Genomic DNA, 18,820 nt, shown 5'->3' with positions numbered 1-18,820 from the left:
AGTTGCTGTCTAACAACATCTGGAAGCTCACAGGTTCTCCACCCCTTACCTCAGAGGTTTAAACCCTTTTTGAGTCTATGACTCCTTTGACCAATTCCTTCTTTCTGTAGCTCCCCTGTGGGGAAATGCACTCTGAGCCCCAGAAGCCTGCCTGCCTTCCTGCGCAGTCTCCCACTTGTCTGACCATTCTCAACAGCAAGGGCTGACGGAGGCGCTGGTTGGCCTCCCTCACCCACTTGCTTAGTTACTCCAGCACCCCTTGGCTAGCCCCAGAGGCACCATTCACCTGGGGAGCTTGTAGCCAGGGCTGCTGCAACAAACAGTCGTGCAAACCTTTGGGAGACAGGGAAACAAGAGGGCATCAGAGGAGGGAAGGAAGGAAAGAGGAACAGAGGCCCTCTGTGTTGCCCGCGGCACCCCTGACCATCATTCAAGGCACCCCAGGGTACCACAGCACACTGGTTCAAAACCACTACCTTACATAATCTCACTTTTCAATGGAGGCCATTCTTGCATTCTTTACATGATCATTATATAATACACGTGTAAGAAGAAATATGGTGTGTACAATGTTACAGACCGGACCTTTTGTTATCATCTATTAACATTATTTTGCAGTTTTTGTTGTGATGCCTCACATTTGGCATATAATCTGGTCTCCTTCTAAGTAAATCTAGGCTGTGCTGTCTTCTGACTCACCGATGATGACATAAACATTTTTATATAGCTCTTTTGGAGTGTTTGGAGCACTTTATATAAATTAGCTCATTCATCTTCACAACTATCCTAAAAATATATATGGGTGAGTCCTATTATAGGAATATTACTGGTGGGGCCTGAGCAAATGCTGACATGGCAAAGGCCAGCTAGGGATCTTGTGACTGAGCTGGTTCACACTTCAGACCAAAGCTTAACACAATCACATAAGGGTGCAGGTCTCCAGAAAAGAAACAGCATCCCTCCTCCAAACAACGCACAAGCACCAAACCCAAGAGCAGACCTTGGTTACAGCTCACTGTTTGTCTGGAGTGAGACACACCAGAAGTCTGGGTTTGGATGGCACACTAAGTCAAACCATGGCTTAGCTCACACCAGCAATCCAGCGGGAAGATTAGGAGAGGAGTGCAGCAGCCAACATCTCTTGCATGCTCATGCATTTGTGCTAAGCCAAACAACATGCAAACCGGCACTCTAGCTCAAATGATCGGTCTCACAGGTGGGGAACCTCCAGCTCATGGGCCAAGCCTGGCCCACCAAGAGGTCCAATCTAAATTGTTTTAAACTGTTTTCAACATTGTGCTTTAGTTGTTTTAACCTCATTTGGGACTTTAGGGTGAAGGGTGGGTAATAAATTGTAATAATAATAATAATAATAATAATAATAATAATAATAATAATAATAATAATACCCGTGATACCATTTCCCCCCAAACCATGCCAGCTTTTCAATGGTGGGTGGTGGTAGAGTTCAATTCTGCTGGTGAAGCAGCCCACCACAGAGAGCAAGACTGAACCCTCTGCTGATCAGTCCAATCCTGCCAGGACACCTCACTTACTAGTCACCTTATGTCACAAATATGTCAGATGGTGGGCAGGTGGATAACCCCACCCACCTATCAAAGATGGCCATGAGGTGTGGAGAGATAAAGTTCTGGCCCACCAGACCAAAACATTCCCCCACCTTGCTCTCTATGATCTTTCATGCAGAGAACTGTCATCGCTTCATTTGCTCTTGGGCAGGCCTGGATCTTGATGGTAGCCTGTATGTTGTCTGTCCTTCCCTGTGATCTTTTTCCAGATATCCCCTGGTTCTGGGATTCCCCGCCCCCTCTTCCTTGCAAAGTCTAAGGGGAAGTGGCATACTTGGCCCCTCTGCCAGCAGAAGATCTTGGAACAGAACCAGGAAGCCATGTTTTCTCTCACAGGGGTGCCTGAAGTAACCACACTGTACCGCACAGTGGTATGTGTTGTTGGGATCCATTTCAACATTGCTGAACTGACCATGTGGGCAGCTTCCCAGCCAAGAGCCGCCTGCCCTCTGCCACACAGTCCTAAGAAGAAGGGAAGGGCTTCAGGCATCTTGAGAAGCTGCCAACTGCGTGAGGGACAGGATGGAAGAAACTGCAGCTGTTCCGTTCTGTCAGTCTTTGATGTGATAGGAGGCCAAAGCTCTATTGTACAGAGATCAAACTAATGTTAAAAAAAACTCCAGACTTTTCTTATGTGAATTCACATTGTGGAATAGGCTATCCTGCAGAACATGACGCTGGATCCTGCCCTTTGGACACCTTGCATTTTATACTAGCAGCAGGCATGGCTATCTCACTGGAACTTGTTTTCTAGGGAACTGGGAGCAGGATTGTGTTTTTAGGACTGGTGTCGATTTGAAGCACACCTCACTGCCACTGGACCTGCACTGTAAAATCAACAAGCTCATAATTTGAAGAAAATGAAGACTTTCTCTAATTTATAGAACTGATACGAGTCAAAGGGGACCAAATGGCTCTTCAAATTCTTCCACAAGACTGGAGCGCCCAGTTGAAATCTCCCCACAAATAGAGGCATCCAAGCCAGACCACAATGTGCCACAAGAAAAGAGAGGGAACATAGAACACTGCCAGCAGAGAACGTGCCCTCAAATGACTCAATCTTCAGAAGCGGTGGGGTATTTCTGGTGCCTTCCCCAGGGCCATTTTCTATCTGGAGAGGTTTGTGGTTTTGCTGCTTTCTCCTTTACTGTATGATTGAATAATACTGCAAATCTATTAGAGGACCCTCCATTTTTTGAGAAATAATGCAGAAAATGCAGACGTTTCGCTGAGAGTATGGGCAAGTGGGCATTAACAATGGCACAGTTCTTGTAAGAGGATGGAGGAATGATCTCTCAACCAACCTTTGCCAACCTGGTGCCCTCCAAATATTCTGGACTAAAACTCCCATCAGCCCCAGCAAGCTATGGCAGGATTAATTTTGGGGTGGGGTGGGGATGGAAAATTTAAACCATAGTCTGTGGAGACATCTGCTGGATTAATGGAACATAGCAATTGTCAGAATAAATTGTGGTCGTGATGGTGACCTAAGATTTTTAAAATGTAAATAATAATAATTTAGGCCTGTGGTGTGTTTCCACTCCTTACTTACCTTACTGTATTGTTACCAATATTTAAAATGAAATTGAAACCTGCGTTCTGGTGAACATTGACCATCAACTGCCAATACTGTATTATATTGCTGAGCATACAGCAAGATGCCAGAGGCACAAAATTAAATTTCACTTACCGTACTAAAATATCTTCAGTAACCCTGCTGGTGCTCACTAGTTTGATGCCAAACATGATATAATTGCTGTTTGTGGTGGTTTAGGGCCAAATTAGACATTTTGAGGGAAACAATTAAGCTTATGAACTCATTATTTCCTCATAACATGAATACATTACAGGAGCATTTATGGAGCATTTATGGGGAGCAATTGGCAATTTTGGATCCAAATTGGATACAAAATGGCCTGTTTTCCCAAGCAAAATACCCCCCTTTCAATACCTTTGTTCTGTTTCCTCTTAACAGATTTTGCAATCTCCTGTGTACAGAAAAATAATAACCTTGAATCTGGAGTCTAAATCACAAACACACATGCAGGAAGCAGATTCATTTCACATTTGCCGGCCTTTCCAGATTTCCCCCATATCATCAAAGTACGAATTTTAAGGTGTGAAATGGCACTTGGAAAATGAGAACACCATATGGATGTTGTTGTTTAGTCGTTTAGTCGTGTCCAACTCTTTGTGACCCCATGGACCAGAGCACGCCAGGCACCCCTGTCCTCCACCGCCACCTGCAGTTTGGTCAAACTCATGCTGGTAGCCTCGAGAACACTGTCCAACCATCTCGTCCTCTGTTGTCCCCTTCTCCTTGTGCCCTCCATCTTTCTCACATCAGGATCTTTCCCAGGGAGTCTTCTCTTCTCATGAGGTGGTCAAAGTATTGGAGCCTCAGCTTCACAATCTGTCCTTCCAGTGAGCACTCAGGGCTGATTTCCTTATGGATACCCCTACTTTAATAGGGGTACAAGGCAGGTTCCAGTGCCCATTATGCTCCCGTGTGGACAAGCCCGTAGCATCATGCTTTGTGTGACACATGGCCTCTCCCCCATAGTGGAACATTTTCTCAACTGACTTATTATTTCATTAGGAATTTAGGTTTTACAAGCTGGTTCCAGATGGGAGTTTATGATGAAATTGGCGCTGCTCATGCATACAATGGTGTGGATTTTTTTCCAAGCACCTTCATGACATTATCAAAATTCCAGGCTGCATTTTTGAAAATCTAATCTGGATGCCCCCTTACTGTGAAAAATCAGTTAAGCAAAAAAAAACAATCTGCTCTGTGTCTACCATCACCACTGGGCTTTACTGTGAATGTGAGGCTGCCTTGTGTCCAACATTTCCGGGCACTGTTCACATGACCAAACCCACCCACCTTTTTTGTAGAGTTTATTTGAATTTCCCTATCCTGGGAAACACCAAAAGGAAAGCAAAATCCAGACCTAATCCACCATTGCTTGGCTGCTAGGCAGGCTGCTGCTGTTTGATTTCTCTTTAGTTAAGGCGATACCAGAAAGATCTATGTGACCTGTGGGAAGTGGGGGTGGGCTGCAGAGTTTGTGTTTGCTCCCTTGTTTGGAGAGCGAAAGGAAAAGGAGAATGTTCTTTCTTAAACCTGCTCACACAAAGCATGTTTTGAAGAACAGGTTAGGCTCTGTTGCATCATTAGCTCCTGATATGTGCTGGTACTAGCTTTATCATGATTCATAAAGCTTAAGTCCCATTTGAATGCAGCATATCATTAGCATGCATAAAGCTGTTACCTAACCATACCATACTTGCCAGGTTGTAAATCCCTTGAGTCATATGATGAATATATTCTGCATAAATTCTCTGCAAGTTGGAGTCAGACCTATAAGTCCATCCAGTTCAGTGTTGTGTGCACATACTGGCAGCACTCCCTATCAGTCCTATCTGCAGGTGCCACTGTGGGTTGAACCCGAGACTTTCTGCATGCAAAGCAAGTGGTCTAACCACTGAGCTACAGGGCCAATCCCATTGAGCTAGAGCCCTTATGCCTGGTCGGGCTGTTGGGCACCTAGGCTGGGGTTGTCTCTGTGGCGTTCATACAGAGCACCCGGTCGTTTCACAGACTATTGACCTGTACACCACTGCTTTATTCTTCCACTACCACCAACTAAGTTTCTTCGGGCTGAAATACTGAGTCTCAGTCAGGTTGTAAAGTCAACAACAAAGATTGAAGTTTATTGAAGAACAAACAAGTTTTAAATATGTCTAGAACGGTTTCTCAAATGCAGCCCTTAACTAGATGTGGCACTATCTCACACTGTCACACTCTTCTCTCTCAGTTCTATCCCTGTCTCCCACTCTTAACTGTCACAACCGCTATATTCATCTTTTACTCGCTCTGTCTGACTCTGACTCTCCTCTCTCCCAATGGTAAAAACCCTGGGCTGAGCCTCAAAACCAGGTAGGCTCCGCCTCTGAGCTTTCTCATTGGTCAGTCTACATTAACCATTCCCATCCCCCTGTACAAACATAATCACAAGGAATGGGCAAACGCCACATCCTCCTTCAGAGTTACATATCTGACAATGGATGGAGATGTAGAGGTGGGTCTTTCTTTCCAAGCCCCTCCAACTGTGATGCTTTCTCAACCAGAGAGAGATTGGATCTGGATATCGCTGCAGGCAAGGCCCGTGTGCTGGGCTGCTGGGTTCTGGCACTCTGGAAGATGCTGCCATGTCAAGCCAGACTATAGCTCAGCGGCCGAAGATGTGTTATGGAAGGAGAAGGTTCCAGGTGGTGTTGGAGTGAAGTGGCCTCTGGGATGGGATACTCCAGGCCTCCAGATGTTGCTGGACTATTGGTCCCATCATCCCTGGCCTGGTCCTTGTGACTGGGGCTGATGGAAGTTGTAGTCCAACAGCATCTAGAGGCCACCATGTTGGTAATGCCTGCTCTAGGGTAGGAAAGATGCAGGGTGAAACTGTTGGCAGCTTTATTCCAGTGGCAGCACACCCACTGCAAAAATTCAAAATATAAGGACAATGTTGTAGGGACTGCCACTGTGGTAGCATTGTTTGGGCTCCCACCCCACAAGTCTGAGACCTTGGACCTAGTGGCAGATACAGGTGATTACCAACAAATTTGGAGGGAGAGGAGTTTGAGCCACATGTGGATACCAGTTGCAGAGGGTGCCCTCTTTATAGTTCTCCACCAGAACAGCCCATTACAGTCAGTCACTGGACCAGTTTGAATGTACTGCAAAACCATCTTGTGTCTTGCAAGCTTAAAATTACTACACCCAACATGCACTGCCATGTTTACGCTTTCCGGAATAGCCCAGCTGTTGTGAAACTGGGTAGCACAGCAGCTGGTTCCTCAAAGAAGTTGCAAGAGAAACATCTGAGATAACAGGAACATTTTAATGAATATTTAGAACACATGTGGGCAATAGACCAAGGTCTTGTCCATCACGTTTACATTCTATGTCACTACTGCATGAGTTACTATAGCACAGATTATAGTTTAAAGCAGCCTCCCCCAACCTCGTGCAATAACAACCTTGAAAAATACAGAGTTTGGGGTGTCCCCCCTCCCCTTTGTTTTCTCTTCTGCACAGGTTCTGTTTCTGTTTCTCTTTTTTGTTTGTGTCTCACCATGTTTGGTGCATGTATACTGTATTTTTCGCTCCATAAGACGCACCTGACCATAAGACGCACCTAGTTTTTAGAGGAGGAAAGCAAGAAAAAAAATATTCTGATCAAAACAGTGGATGTATGATTTTTGTGGTTCATGCTGTGGCCGCAGACATGTGATTTGATGGTGAGTTTGGGGTAGCCCAATGCAAAAATCCTGAGGATCCATGTGAATCCATGCTTTGTAACCAGGTTTTTGAGCCATTGCGGCCCCACGCAACAGTGGGTGCATGATTTTTTGTGAGCAGGCTGTAGCCATGGACATGCTATGTGATCTGATGGTGAATTTGGTGTGACCCAATGCAAAAATCCTGAGGATCCATGGGCTTTTACCTCCGCCCTCCCAGGCAGCCTTCTTTATCGTTAACGTCCCTATCTCCCTCCCAATCACTTACCGATCAGCTGCTTCCTTTCAACACTCCCTTCCCTCTTGTTTGCCTTAATGTCTTTTCCTTAGCTGGAGCAGTTTTTTGCTCCTCCTTTTCTTCTAGTTTCTCTCCTCATTGCTTTAGTCTTCTTGTCTCCTCCCTTTACAAGTTCACTGCCTTTACCTCCCCCCTCCCAGGCAGCCTCCTTTATTGCTAGCGCCCCTTATCTCCCTCACGATCGCTTGCTGAACATTGGCTTTGTTTCAACACCCACTTCCCTCTTTCAAAAAAAGAAGCATGATCTGCTTTTCGGCCCTGGGCAATTCGGCTCCAGGGACCATGCATTCACTCCATAAGACGCATAGACATTTCCCCTTACTTTTTAGGAAGAAAAAAGTGCATCTTACGGAGTGAAAAATACAGTAGTTATGTACTTTCTGAACTTTCAATAAAGGTGTTACACGCGTGCACACACAAAAAAAGATCTGACCTGCAGACTCACTCAAGGTTTTATGGGTTATTCTAGCAGTTGCCTACAGAAATGAAAATATATTTTTCTTTTTTCTTCATAGCAGCACCTCAAATTTGAATAATTTAGAACCAATACAACATGGAGGGGGGATGGCCTGTCATTCTCTTGCCTCTGAGACCATGCATTGCTGAGCTTTGTGATGTCATGGACTATTTTATGCAGTTTGTAATAATTTGGGGAGGGGGAACCTATCACCCGCAGAATTTTGACAGGCAGCACACTTTCCATATATGAAGGCAAAAGAGCTGGATGCTCTCTGCAGCAGTTTCAGATCCTTTCTGCCTTTGGTGAATCGTCTTTCAGGCTTTAGAGAGCAATATGCTTTGTCAATACTTTGTTCCGGTTGCATCTGACAAACCATCACTTAGACCTTTTGAACTGTCTTCCAAACCAGCTGATCTCTTCCAAAACACGCCACAACCTTTAGAAGAAATGATACAGGATAAATCAAGGGAAAATTGGGAGCGAACACATTGCAAACTTTGAGACTGGAGCCAGAGTCTATGTATAATATTACATTTGAAAACACCCTCATTTGAGGTACACACCTGCATCTAGGAGTCAAGACAATATAAAAAGCCTGAAGTTCTAAAGACCAAAGATCAAGAAGTTCTGTACTCACTAAGGATTTCCATTCTCGGGGTCCTATACTAAAAGGCCTTGATCCCACCTATATCTGTCAGTTTGGGCCAGACTACATTCTGCATACAAATGCAGGAGACAGGAACTCAATGACACCTTTTAGACAGGAAAACCAATTTGGGAGAGGGTGACTGGGAAGTAGAGAAAGAGCAGGTGGGGAAAGGGTTAAGCGCACGCCTGACCCTCCCACCTCTTCTCCACACATAGATTGACATAGTTCTAAATCTTATAAATTCCTTATAAAATTGCAGTCAAATATCAACAATTAAGAACTACCATTTCCTCTAGCCAATCAGAGGCTGTCTGCTTGGTTAGGTTGGTTGGTTTTTTTAAATAAACCATACACTAGACAAAGAAATACCTAAGTATATTTCTGATCCAATCAACACAAAATTCACTCTTCTTGCTAAGTCATTGCTGAAACAATTAAAAATCAAACCCCATTCAAGAATCTCATCTAGAAAATCCTTACCTTTTACAGAAAGACCATGCCGCTCTTGTAGAAGGTTTAATGGATGTAATTTGTTGCAATATGAATCTTGTTACCATACTTAGCAATCCGGGTGTTTTCTGCATTTGTAAGATAGCTGAAGCTACATCCAACGGGGTATGAAAATAATAATAGTAATGGAATTAATGATTTATAGAAAAGAAAAATCAGATTACACCCACAAATCTCCACAATATATTTCCCTAGCAGCAGCTATTAAATGACTGGGAAATCCAATTGTCCAAGTAAGGGGGACATGGCAGATATATATATAACAATACATTGTGTGAAGACAGTGTATAGCATAATACTAGGACCTGGTGGTACAATATGTTCAATCTGTACTCTTCTGTTTTGGCTTGAAAGAGTTTTACTTGTTTTGATTATTGTGTAAATTGTTTTACTTGCTTTTACAGTCTGTACTATTGCAGTCTGCATTTATACAGTCTGTACTATTGCAGTCTGCATTTGTACAGTCTGTACTATTGCAGCCTGCATTTATACAGTCTGTACTATTGCAGTCTGCATTTGTACAGTCTGTACTATTGCAGTCTGCATCTGGGTTTCTCACCTTTCGGGCAATGCAGAGACAGTTGTGGTAATAGTCTGCTGCCTGCCCTATGGACTGTACCATTCTTACAATTAGAGGGCTTGGAGAAGTCTTTAGGAACTGTCCTGATAGGCGTGCTGAGGACGTCCACCCTTGGTTGTTGGCAGGAAGCCGCTTGACCAGCATGGAACAACTCTTTTTTACTGAAGACACCAAGAAATTCAACTGTTTTGGCACGAGAGCAGGTTTCAAAAATATCTGACAAGAAATAATCAAAGAAACAATCAAATACGTAACAAGACATAATCAAATATGCAAAGTAATACAAATGGCATTTTTAAGAACAGAAAAATATCTAAGGGGTTTATAAGCTTTATTGGCTATGCCCTTCCCACAAACCAGGTAAAAGTGAGAGCATATTGCTTATGAGACCAACTCTTCTTAAAATGCTAGAAGCAAACTCCAGAGTTACATAGAACTCTTCTCCAGATGTGAGTCTTCAAAAGGAGGGGGAAATAGATGTTGCATAATGAGCAAAATCTGCTGGTTTCGGGGTGGGTTGGGGTGCGCATAGTTGGTTGGCTGAGATTTTAAGGCACAGATAGTTACTCATAGGTGGCCATTATGCCACAATCAAGTCCAGTTTGGCCATTCTCATGTAAATGTTACTTCCATTGACAAAGGAGCTTCAAGACAGGCATTTATTTGCTTGCTACTGGTGTAAGCAAGGGGTGTTTGTTTGTTTGTTTGTTTGTTTTTGTAGCATCTGCCCGGTCAAAACGCCAGCCTGGATCCCCCCACAATTTAATTAGGATTTATGCAGAAAGTTATTTATTTCAAATGTGATTCCTTTTTTAAAACAAAAAACAAAAACCACCAAAACCCTCTCCAGCCAAGCAGCAGTCTGCTATAGCTGAACGACCTGTTTGCAATATTAAGCCCCCATCTGGAAGTACCCAAAGATAAGTGTTAGATGCTGTTAAGTCCATAATCGTCTTTCACACTGAAGAAAAAGTTACAGTCCAGAATAAACAGACCAATCTCCTATGTACAGAAGAATAATACCCTTAAATCTGGAGTCTAAATCACACACCAGCTTCAATGTGGGTTTCTCCTAGGCCAAGTGAAGAAAGGGGGTTGGGTTTATGGAGTCTGGACAGTGTACTCTTAATTCACTGTGCCTGTGAAAACAGAATAACGCTGTCTTCACATTACACCTGTGATTGCGGTATAGAAATCTCTCCAGAAATATATAATGCTGTTTACTTGTGTTTAGAGGCACAACTTTGGGCCAAAGATTGGGGGGGGGGCAGCGATGCAGCACATGCGTAATGTCGTGCCTGTGACATCACACACACGTCATCAGGAGGAGAGGCGCATTGTCAGGAGGAGTCATGTAACATTTTATGAGCCACGTAGCACTTACTGTTTCTCTGCAAGAAGAGAATGGCATCCAGATATCCTTGTGAATAAAAGTCATTCAAAACCTAGGAAAAGGCATGCAATGCGTCAAAATAATCTTGGACAATTGGACTGTTCCACTTGTCAGTGGTGTAAGAGAAGACTGATGTAAAATGTAAGCACTAAATTTATTTAAATTATATTTAAATGTTAAGAAATCTTTATCGTACGTAAGTTGTATTCTTTGAATGTGTCTCTTGGGATGGTTAACAGTGCCCTTTTGAGTTCATTCCCCGCCAGTGAAAAACCCCTTTAAAAAGCAGTGCATCCAAATATGGCAATTAGATCAAAGTCTGGCAATTTGAACACAGAACTTTTCAGACTGTATAAAATAAGTGCTTGTACTCCAGTGAGCCTTTGCTGGCATCCCCTCCCCCTTTCGGTGCTCTTCCCCACCCAATATTTGTAAGCCATTTCTTAATTCTACTCCCTCATCTTTCTTGACAGACTGATCAACAACATAATAACTAGACGATTGAGGAAACCTACCCGGCAGTTGGGTGGAAATATGGCATAGCTAATTCTGCACAAGTTCTCTATGGATATCTGAATGGTGCAGTTTGCGATATGAAAGCCGTAGAACATTGCTGGGCAGTTCCGAGGGCAGATGTCAGTCTCTCCTGTAAAAGGAGACACTGTGATGGCAGTCTCCAAGTCGGAACAAGGCTGCAAGTTAGTGAAACCTCCATCAACATACCGCTGCAAGAAAGCAACAGGGGTGTTTCAAGATAATTGTGTTAGGCGAATGCAGCACAGCTGAAGCAGAACTAGTACTTTGAAAGGTTAACAGAAAAAGCTGCATTCTAATACTGCTATTGTTGATTAAATTGCTTGGATTTCTAATAGCAAGTCACCATCGGACTCTTTCTTTTGCTGTGAAATATTTTTTGCTGTTTTTATTTTATTTTATTTTAAAATTGCTTGTGTTTTTACTTGAGTGGATGAAAATTGGTTTAAAAATTATATACCACCTGATGGTTAAAAAAAGAGAAAGCCTCAAAGCGGTTAACAAAATGATAAAAGAAGAAAATGAAAATAAATTTACAGCATTAGCTTAAAGCGTGCAAAAAGTTAAAATAATAAAACAAGTTAAGATTCACATCCACTTTCTAAGCTCCTTGTATAAACTTATGTAAACTGAAAGGCAATTGCTATTTATAGAATTCATATATCTGTGGTATCCCTGAAGGCGAGGCTTTTGGGGGGGGGGTAAAAAGTTAGGTACTGGCTGGCACTCACACCTTGCTGTGGGTTCCAGCACAAAATGACTGCCATTACAACACAAAAGAAAAGAAACTATGGTGATTTATACCAGAGAGTACCAGAACACAAAAAAGCAGTGCTGGAAGGAGTTCTCAGTCAGTGAAGCTTCATGGTATAACGACATTCTGCTGTTAGTATAGCAAACATAGTTTGCATACTCTCCAACATCCAGGGATCCAAATTGGGACACTCTTTTTTGGGTCCCGAGCTCTCGCAGGAGCCAGCTAACTCATGCCAGAGCACTGGGACCAAAAAAGCGGGACATTCTGGGATCTAATCAGAAGCCGGGATGGCTTCTGTACTTCTAGGATGTTCTGCTTAAATCGGGATGGTTGAGCACTATAAGTTTGTGCGTGTATTAGACAGCATGAAAAGACAGAATAACCAGCCTTCTCTAGGATGGTGCTAAATAAACTCACCACACCTCGGAAGGAGGGAGGGATGAAGCCAGCATAGATTGGGATAAAGCAGCTGCAAACCAATGCCTGTGGGAAGAGAAAGAAGATCTCTGTGTTGTGGAGGCATTAGATGGATAGAAGCAATTCTATCATATTCTTCATTTAAAGGGACAAGCTGGTGAACTTTAGTGGCTAAGCCAGAAAGTCCTTGAAATTCAAACCTTGATTCTGCTATGAACTCACAAAGTATTTTTATTATTACCTGCCCCTCACCCCATGGTCCCAGGGTGGATCACAACAATTAAAACACTTTAACAATTAAAGCACTTTATTCATTACAGGATATTTATTGAGGGTTACACCCCCCCCAATCAAGCAGTATATAAATTTCATGAAATTATTATTTTTTTAAATTCATTTTATTACTTTGATGTTAATTTAAGTATTATTTTAATCTTAATTTCATCCCATAGAAGAGGAACTGTGTAATTACCTGAAATTGCAGTGAAAAATACTATAAAGAGCTTTGAAAAATAAAAAATAAAATAAAAAATGAACTTTTTGTCACCTGGATAAGCTCCTCTTTGGAACTGTACTCAGAAACCACAACATTTTGGCCATCTACCAGACGGGTGAGAGAAACATAAAGCCGCCCTGTGGCCATCTGGTGAGAGTTCTCTGGCAGAATTTGGTGCAGTCTTTTCTGCAGGATACGAACCACACTGCAACCAGGGGCAAGAGGGCCAATTATGGGTTTCCTGGTATCTTGTGCAGCCCTATAGAAAAACCTTTTTACATCATCTGGCAGAGGAGAAAAAACAAGCATTTATTAGAAAATGGCAGACAGGATTATTAGAATCACCTGTTATTAAATTATGCTCTTGGTTGTTTATAAGAATAGTTATCCACACATTCCCTCCCATTCTTGCTATCTTGACAAATGCAGAGCTGGGACCAGGCATCTGCAGATATCACTTCCAGCTCTGCCCTTCTTCTGAACTGTTGAACTTAACACCATGATGGGGGAGATGGGTCGCAGTTAGATATGAACTGCTGACTGAAGCCTACATATGAAAATCCATGTTATTTAAAGCATGCTAAAACAATTAACAGGTAGCTGGAAGGGACAATTACTCATGCACATGCCACAGAAGCTAATTTGTCTTCCATGTGGGGAAATGAACAAAAATAATACAGAGTTCATTCGCAAACCATTATAATGTTCCTTCATGTTCCTTCATGTTCTCCCACAACCAATATTCAGACATATACTGTCTCTGATACTGGAGGTAACATCTCGCTATGAGTTTGTGGATGCCTTGACTCCCCTAAATTGGTTTAATGGGTGTTGGAGTTTAATCAGTGCTTGGAGTATTGAGCAGTATCAAAAAACAGTTTTTCCATGCGCAAGAAATTGCCTGGGAGAAAGAAGAGGAGCCATTAGCAGGGAACAAAGACAGGGAGATGGACTGTTAGCAAAGCAAGACTGCCAGCAAATGAGGAGAGCTCCTCCCTGAACTCTGAGATGGTGAACAGAGACAAAAGGAGAGGATTGGATTTAGGATTTGAGTGGGCTGTGACATCATCGAGGGGAAAAGGGGTCAGGCTGTGTACGTGGAAAGCTGAAGAGCAGGGGACTAGCAGTTGACTCTGAGGCTGCAGCAATGGGAGAAACAGGACTCACTTGGGGTGTAAAGCTGGGAGCCCCTCCATCATACACTCAGGTTGTATATATGCATAAATAAACCATATATCATAAAGACACAACAGTCTCAGCTGTGCCTCATTCCCAACGAAACACCAACCCTGATTAAGTGCCTGGAACCCCTGAGATCTCACACTGCAGTGGCGTGTAAGAATATATAGGCAATATGACCACTGGTAGCCTTAGCCTCCCTGAATTTGTCTAATCTTAGGGTGGTGATCTGAAAATAGGCCTTTTTCTGTTTTCCCGTGCTGTGGAATGCCCTTCCCTCTGCCATACGTGATGAAGCAACCATTAATTGCCACAGACGTCTGGTGATAACTTTCCATGGCCCATAAGAATGGACCCTGTTTTACATGTTCAAATCCTCTGGATTTCCATTTTATTTGCTTTTCTGTGCTTTTATATTGCTATTATACTGGTTTGAGGGGTTTTTTGTTTTTGTTTGAATAATATATTGTTTGGATCTTTGAGATACTTTTTGAACTATTAAGGCAGTTTATAAATGCTTTTAGATAAGTAAATAAAGAAAACAACGCTTTTATAAATCAACAGTTGTAAATCATTAGCAAGACCATTGTTGCATCTGCCTGAGAGGGGAAAATGCCACTTAGAATCATAGAATCATAGAGTTGGAAGAGACCACAAGGGCCATCGAGTCCAACCCCCTGCCAAGCAGGAAACACCATCAGAGCACTCCTGACATATGGTTGTCAAGCCTCTGCTTAAAGACCTCCAAAGTAGGAGACTCCACCACACTCCTGGGCAGCAAATTCCACTGTCGAACAGCTCTTACTGTCAGGAAGTGCTTCCTAATGTTTAGGTGGAATCTTCTTTCTTGTAGTTTGGATCCATTGCTCCGTGTCCGCTTCTCTGGAGCAGCAGAAAACAACCTTTCTCCCTTCTCTATGTGACATCCTTTTATATATTTGAACATGGCTATCATATCACCCCTTATCCTCCTCTTCTCCAGACTAAACATGCCCAGCTCCCTTAGCCGTTCCTCATAAGGCATCGTTTCCAGGCCTTTGACCATTTTGGTTGCCCTCCTCTGGACACGTTCCAGTTTGTTAGTGTCCTTCTTGAACTGTGGTGCCCAGAACTGGACACAGTACTCCAGGTGAGGTCTGACCAGAGCAGAATACAGTGGCACTATTACTTCCCTTGATCTAGATGCTATACTCCTATTGATGCAGCCCAGAATTGCAATGGCTTTTTTAGCTGCAATGCAAATATTTGTCTGGTAACTGGTAAAGGCATAGAGCAGAGCTTTCCAAACTTTTCAAGTTGGTGACACACTTTTTGAACATGCATCATTTCGCAACACAGTAATTCAGTTTTGCATCACTTTTTGACATGGTAATTCAGTTTTACTAGCAAACTGGAGATTAAACGAACCCTTTCCAGCCCCAGGAGGAGCTCAGGGAGCGTTCGTGCAACACACATTGCAGCCTACACACTAATGTGTCACAACACAGTTTGATATTGTGATATGATTACATGCATAATCATAGGCGCTTCTGCATTTCTTTGCCGTAATAGCCACTGAGATGACCAAACTAGTTCAGCTCACATGCTATGTCTGGGAGTTGCTTTAGAAAGATGGAACATGTCGCCAGACAGATTAGATTGATCAAAAATACCTGTGTCCTAAGCATACTGGGATACCCAGGAATTAGAACAGTTAAAGATGTTTGAGTAGATATTAAGGGAGGGTGACTTAACGACTAATGCATAACAAGTTCATGTAGGGTCATGATTGGCTAAGTCACTGAAATACAGCTAGAAAAGCAAATTCAGAATTTTAAGTTCTGAGAAACATTGACTTTCTTGTGGCCTGGAGTCAAAACTAAGGCTGCCATCTGCACTATACCGTTCAAGAAGTAACATACCACTTGAAACTATCATGACTTCCACCCAACAGTCCTGGGAGCTGTAGTTTTTAATGGCTCTGAGAGTTGATAGGAAATGTGAGGAATTTGGCAAGGGAAGCTTTTCCTACGATGCGTACAAGTATCCAGAAGGAAAAAATGTGTGTCTTGCTGGAAGACCTGGGACATTCTTGGCATGGCAGCATAAGTCTGTCCCCGCCCCTTCCCTTGGCAATTCCTGTTGGGGTGTCAGCACGTTGTGTAAACCGAAACATGGGAAGCAGCTGTTCATGTAGCAAGGACTGGATTTTATCTATGTTTCATGGGAACTAACAGACATAAATGTCCCTTCGATTCATTAAACAAGCAAAAGAGTAAGCTCTGGGAAGCTAGGGGTGCGCGTTAAAACATTGCAATGTAACTAGGAGCCTTTTTAAACTGAAGAGTGGGTCAAAAATACTTTTAAAAAACTAAATGGACAGATGCCAATACTCTGCGTCCCTGGGTAAATATCAGACCCTCCAAGTGTCCCTATTTTCCAATGGACAGTCCCAGATTTACAGAAGCCACCATAGCTTCTGATTTGATCCCATAATGTCCTGCTTTTCCTTAGAATGTCCTTATTTTCATCGAAGAAATGTTGGAGGGCATAGAGTTATGTGATCCCCCCCCCCCCGAGCCAAGGAGATAATTAACTATACAACCTTTGAAGACATCTGAAGGCAGCCCTGTATAGGGAAGTTCTTAAATGTTTAATGTTCCGTTATGTTTTTATTTATGTTGGAAGCTGCTAAGAGTGGCTGGGGCAACCCAGTCAGATGGACGGGGTATGTAACAAACAACGACAACAACTTTTGTTATTGGATAGGACATCCCTATTTTTATCGGATAAATTTGGAGGTTATAAGATATCTTATCACTGGTTTATCAAAGCAGCTTCCTTACCATAAGGGCAACTGAGAGGAAACACACTAAGATCTGAAATTATACCTGAGCACTCACAATTATAGCTTTTTAAAAAAGATTCTTAAAGTATTCAGATACATGCATGCCTCTGAGTAAGAGAACAATATTGCAAAGTTAAAAGCTCTAAGTCAAACAGTTGGACAGATACCCTGGTGCAAATTGATTACAATATATTCTTCAGGGTTATCCAATCTCCCGAGTAGGTGTTCAGAAATCTGAAGTCAGTTAAAGAACACGTTGGGATAGCTGTTTAATAAATCATTCTATATCTATTAAAATTGGTTTTTTTCTTTGCATGGGAATCTGAGGTATTATTCCTGTCTTTCTATAACAGTGCACTCTCACAGCATTACCTCTGTATGCTGCACTAAAAGAAGAAAGTTTGAGGGCTCAACTTCTCCCCAAGTCCCACCCAATAAATTTTGCAGTGAATTACCTAGTTAACAGACACAAATGCATATAAGTACATCTAGAACAAGCCAAACCAATTCAAGTGCTTACCCAGATTAAGTTCACACACCACAGCTGCTGCTATGATTGAGCCAGATGATGCTCCATATATTTTGGGCGCAGACCTCAATATTCCAGGCGCAAGTTCCAAGAAGCCCCGGATCACACCTATTTCATAAACAGCAAGAAAACCACTAGCCCCAAAAGAAAAAGACAATGGGGCACCAGACATGCTTAAATCCACTTCAGCCATCTTCAGAAGAACATATCCAGAATTGCCAATCTCTTCTTATGCAAAGCTCCCTTTTTATCTAAACGTCATCAATGCAATCAGGAGAGAATGAGTCACAGGTCTCTCTGCTCAGTACCAGTCCTCATAAAGTGAATTTTTAAAAGCTGCTTTTGTTTTGTATCCACAGCCATGTCTCAACTACTTTTCTGGCTAAAAATACTGTTGTGCAGCTATCAAAGTAGCTTTAGAGCAGTGCGGGTATGTCTGTCATCTTCTTTTCTGCATCAGACTGAAGCTCTTGTTTTTGGATAATAAATCCTGCATGTTCTAGTTGTTAGTCTTGCATCAAGTAGCCGGAGCTTGCCTTGCATTTCCTTTGCAGTCTCCACCCCACCCCACCCTACCCTCATTTCCCCCCTCTTGGGTCTTCTTCGAGAGTGTTTTTCTAAATTGGATTTTCTCACAATCTCTTCTTAGGAACAGCTCAACACTGAATGAGTAGAGCTTTGTGCAAGGAACTCAGACGCAGTAGCTGTTGTCCAATGGATTACACAGAAGGCAGGGCTAGGTTATCTTTGAAAACTTACTGAATTAACTCTGCACTTTATAATCTTGGAATAATATTGTTATGAGTTTGGTGGGGGCTGGGATAGGCTGAACACCCTTCTAATTCCTGGATCCAGCAAGTGTTAAAATCGAAGCAAGGATTCAAATTACTGAAAGGCTATTACTTGCCTGTATGCTAATTGAAAATTGGACAAAAACAGTGCCTCAGTCAGATTAACCTCATTGGGGCAATCCTGAGTTACCCGTAGTGCAAAGGAAAGGATGAACAGAAAGGTGAGGATCAATGTTTTTATTCAAATTGTCCAGTGGCTTATAGCGTCAAATAGGAAGCCTTTTCCCAGAATCTCCTACAGGTGAGCTGGAGTGTTTCCTTGGATGCGGACTGTAAGGAGGATGTGGTGACAAGTGAGGACATATACCCAAAACCCACAGCAAGCAGCTTGACTATCCCACAGCCCATCCCCTGCAGATGAACTGGAATACAGTGGTACCTTGGGTTACAGACGCTTCAGGTTACAGACTCCGCTAACCCAGAAATAGTACCTCGAGTTAAGAACTTTGC

At 42.7% G+C, this 18,820-nt stretch overlaps 1 protein-coding gene and 1 long non-coding RNA gene across 2 annotated transcripts in view; one reads left to right on the top strand and one right to left on the bottom strand.

The window, feature by feature from the left end:
- The window catches only part of LOC310709587, a 479,424-nt gene that overhangs the window by 171,615 nt on the left and 288,989 nt on the right, over positions 1–18,820 (top strand). The gene's annotated exons all lie outside the window — the stretch shown is intronic.
- PNPLA1 (patatin like domain 1, omega-hydroxyceramide transacylase) lies at positions 6,472–18,076 on the bottom strand. Its single transcript, XM_083509415.1, has 8 exons — positions 17,511–18,076; positions 13,036–13,268; positions 12,489–12,554; positions 11,296–11,505; positions 10,772–10,832; positions 9,367–9,603; positions 8,778–8,898; positions 6,472–8,084 (listed from the first exon to the last, which is right to left on the bottom strand). The coding sequence occupies exons 1-8, from the start codon at positions 17,710–17,712 to the stop codon at positions 8,024–8,026; spliced, it is 1,191 nt and encodes a 396-aa protein (XP_083365541.1). The 5' UTR covers positions 17,713–18,076; the 3' UTR covers positions 6,472–8,023.

Source organism: Podarcis liolepis (genome assembly GCF_965112155.1).
Source record: "Podarcis liolepis genome assembly, chromosome: 6".
NCBI classification, from domain to species: domain Eukaryota; kingdom Metazoa; phylum Chordata; class Lepidosauria; order Squamata; family Lacertidae; genus Podarcis; species Podarcis liolepis.
The sequence above is the reverse complement of the archived record's forward strand: the minus strand, read 5'-3'. Positions and strand labels throughout refer to the sequence as shown.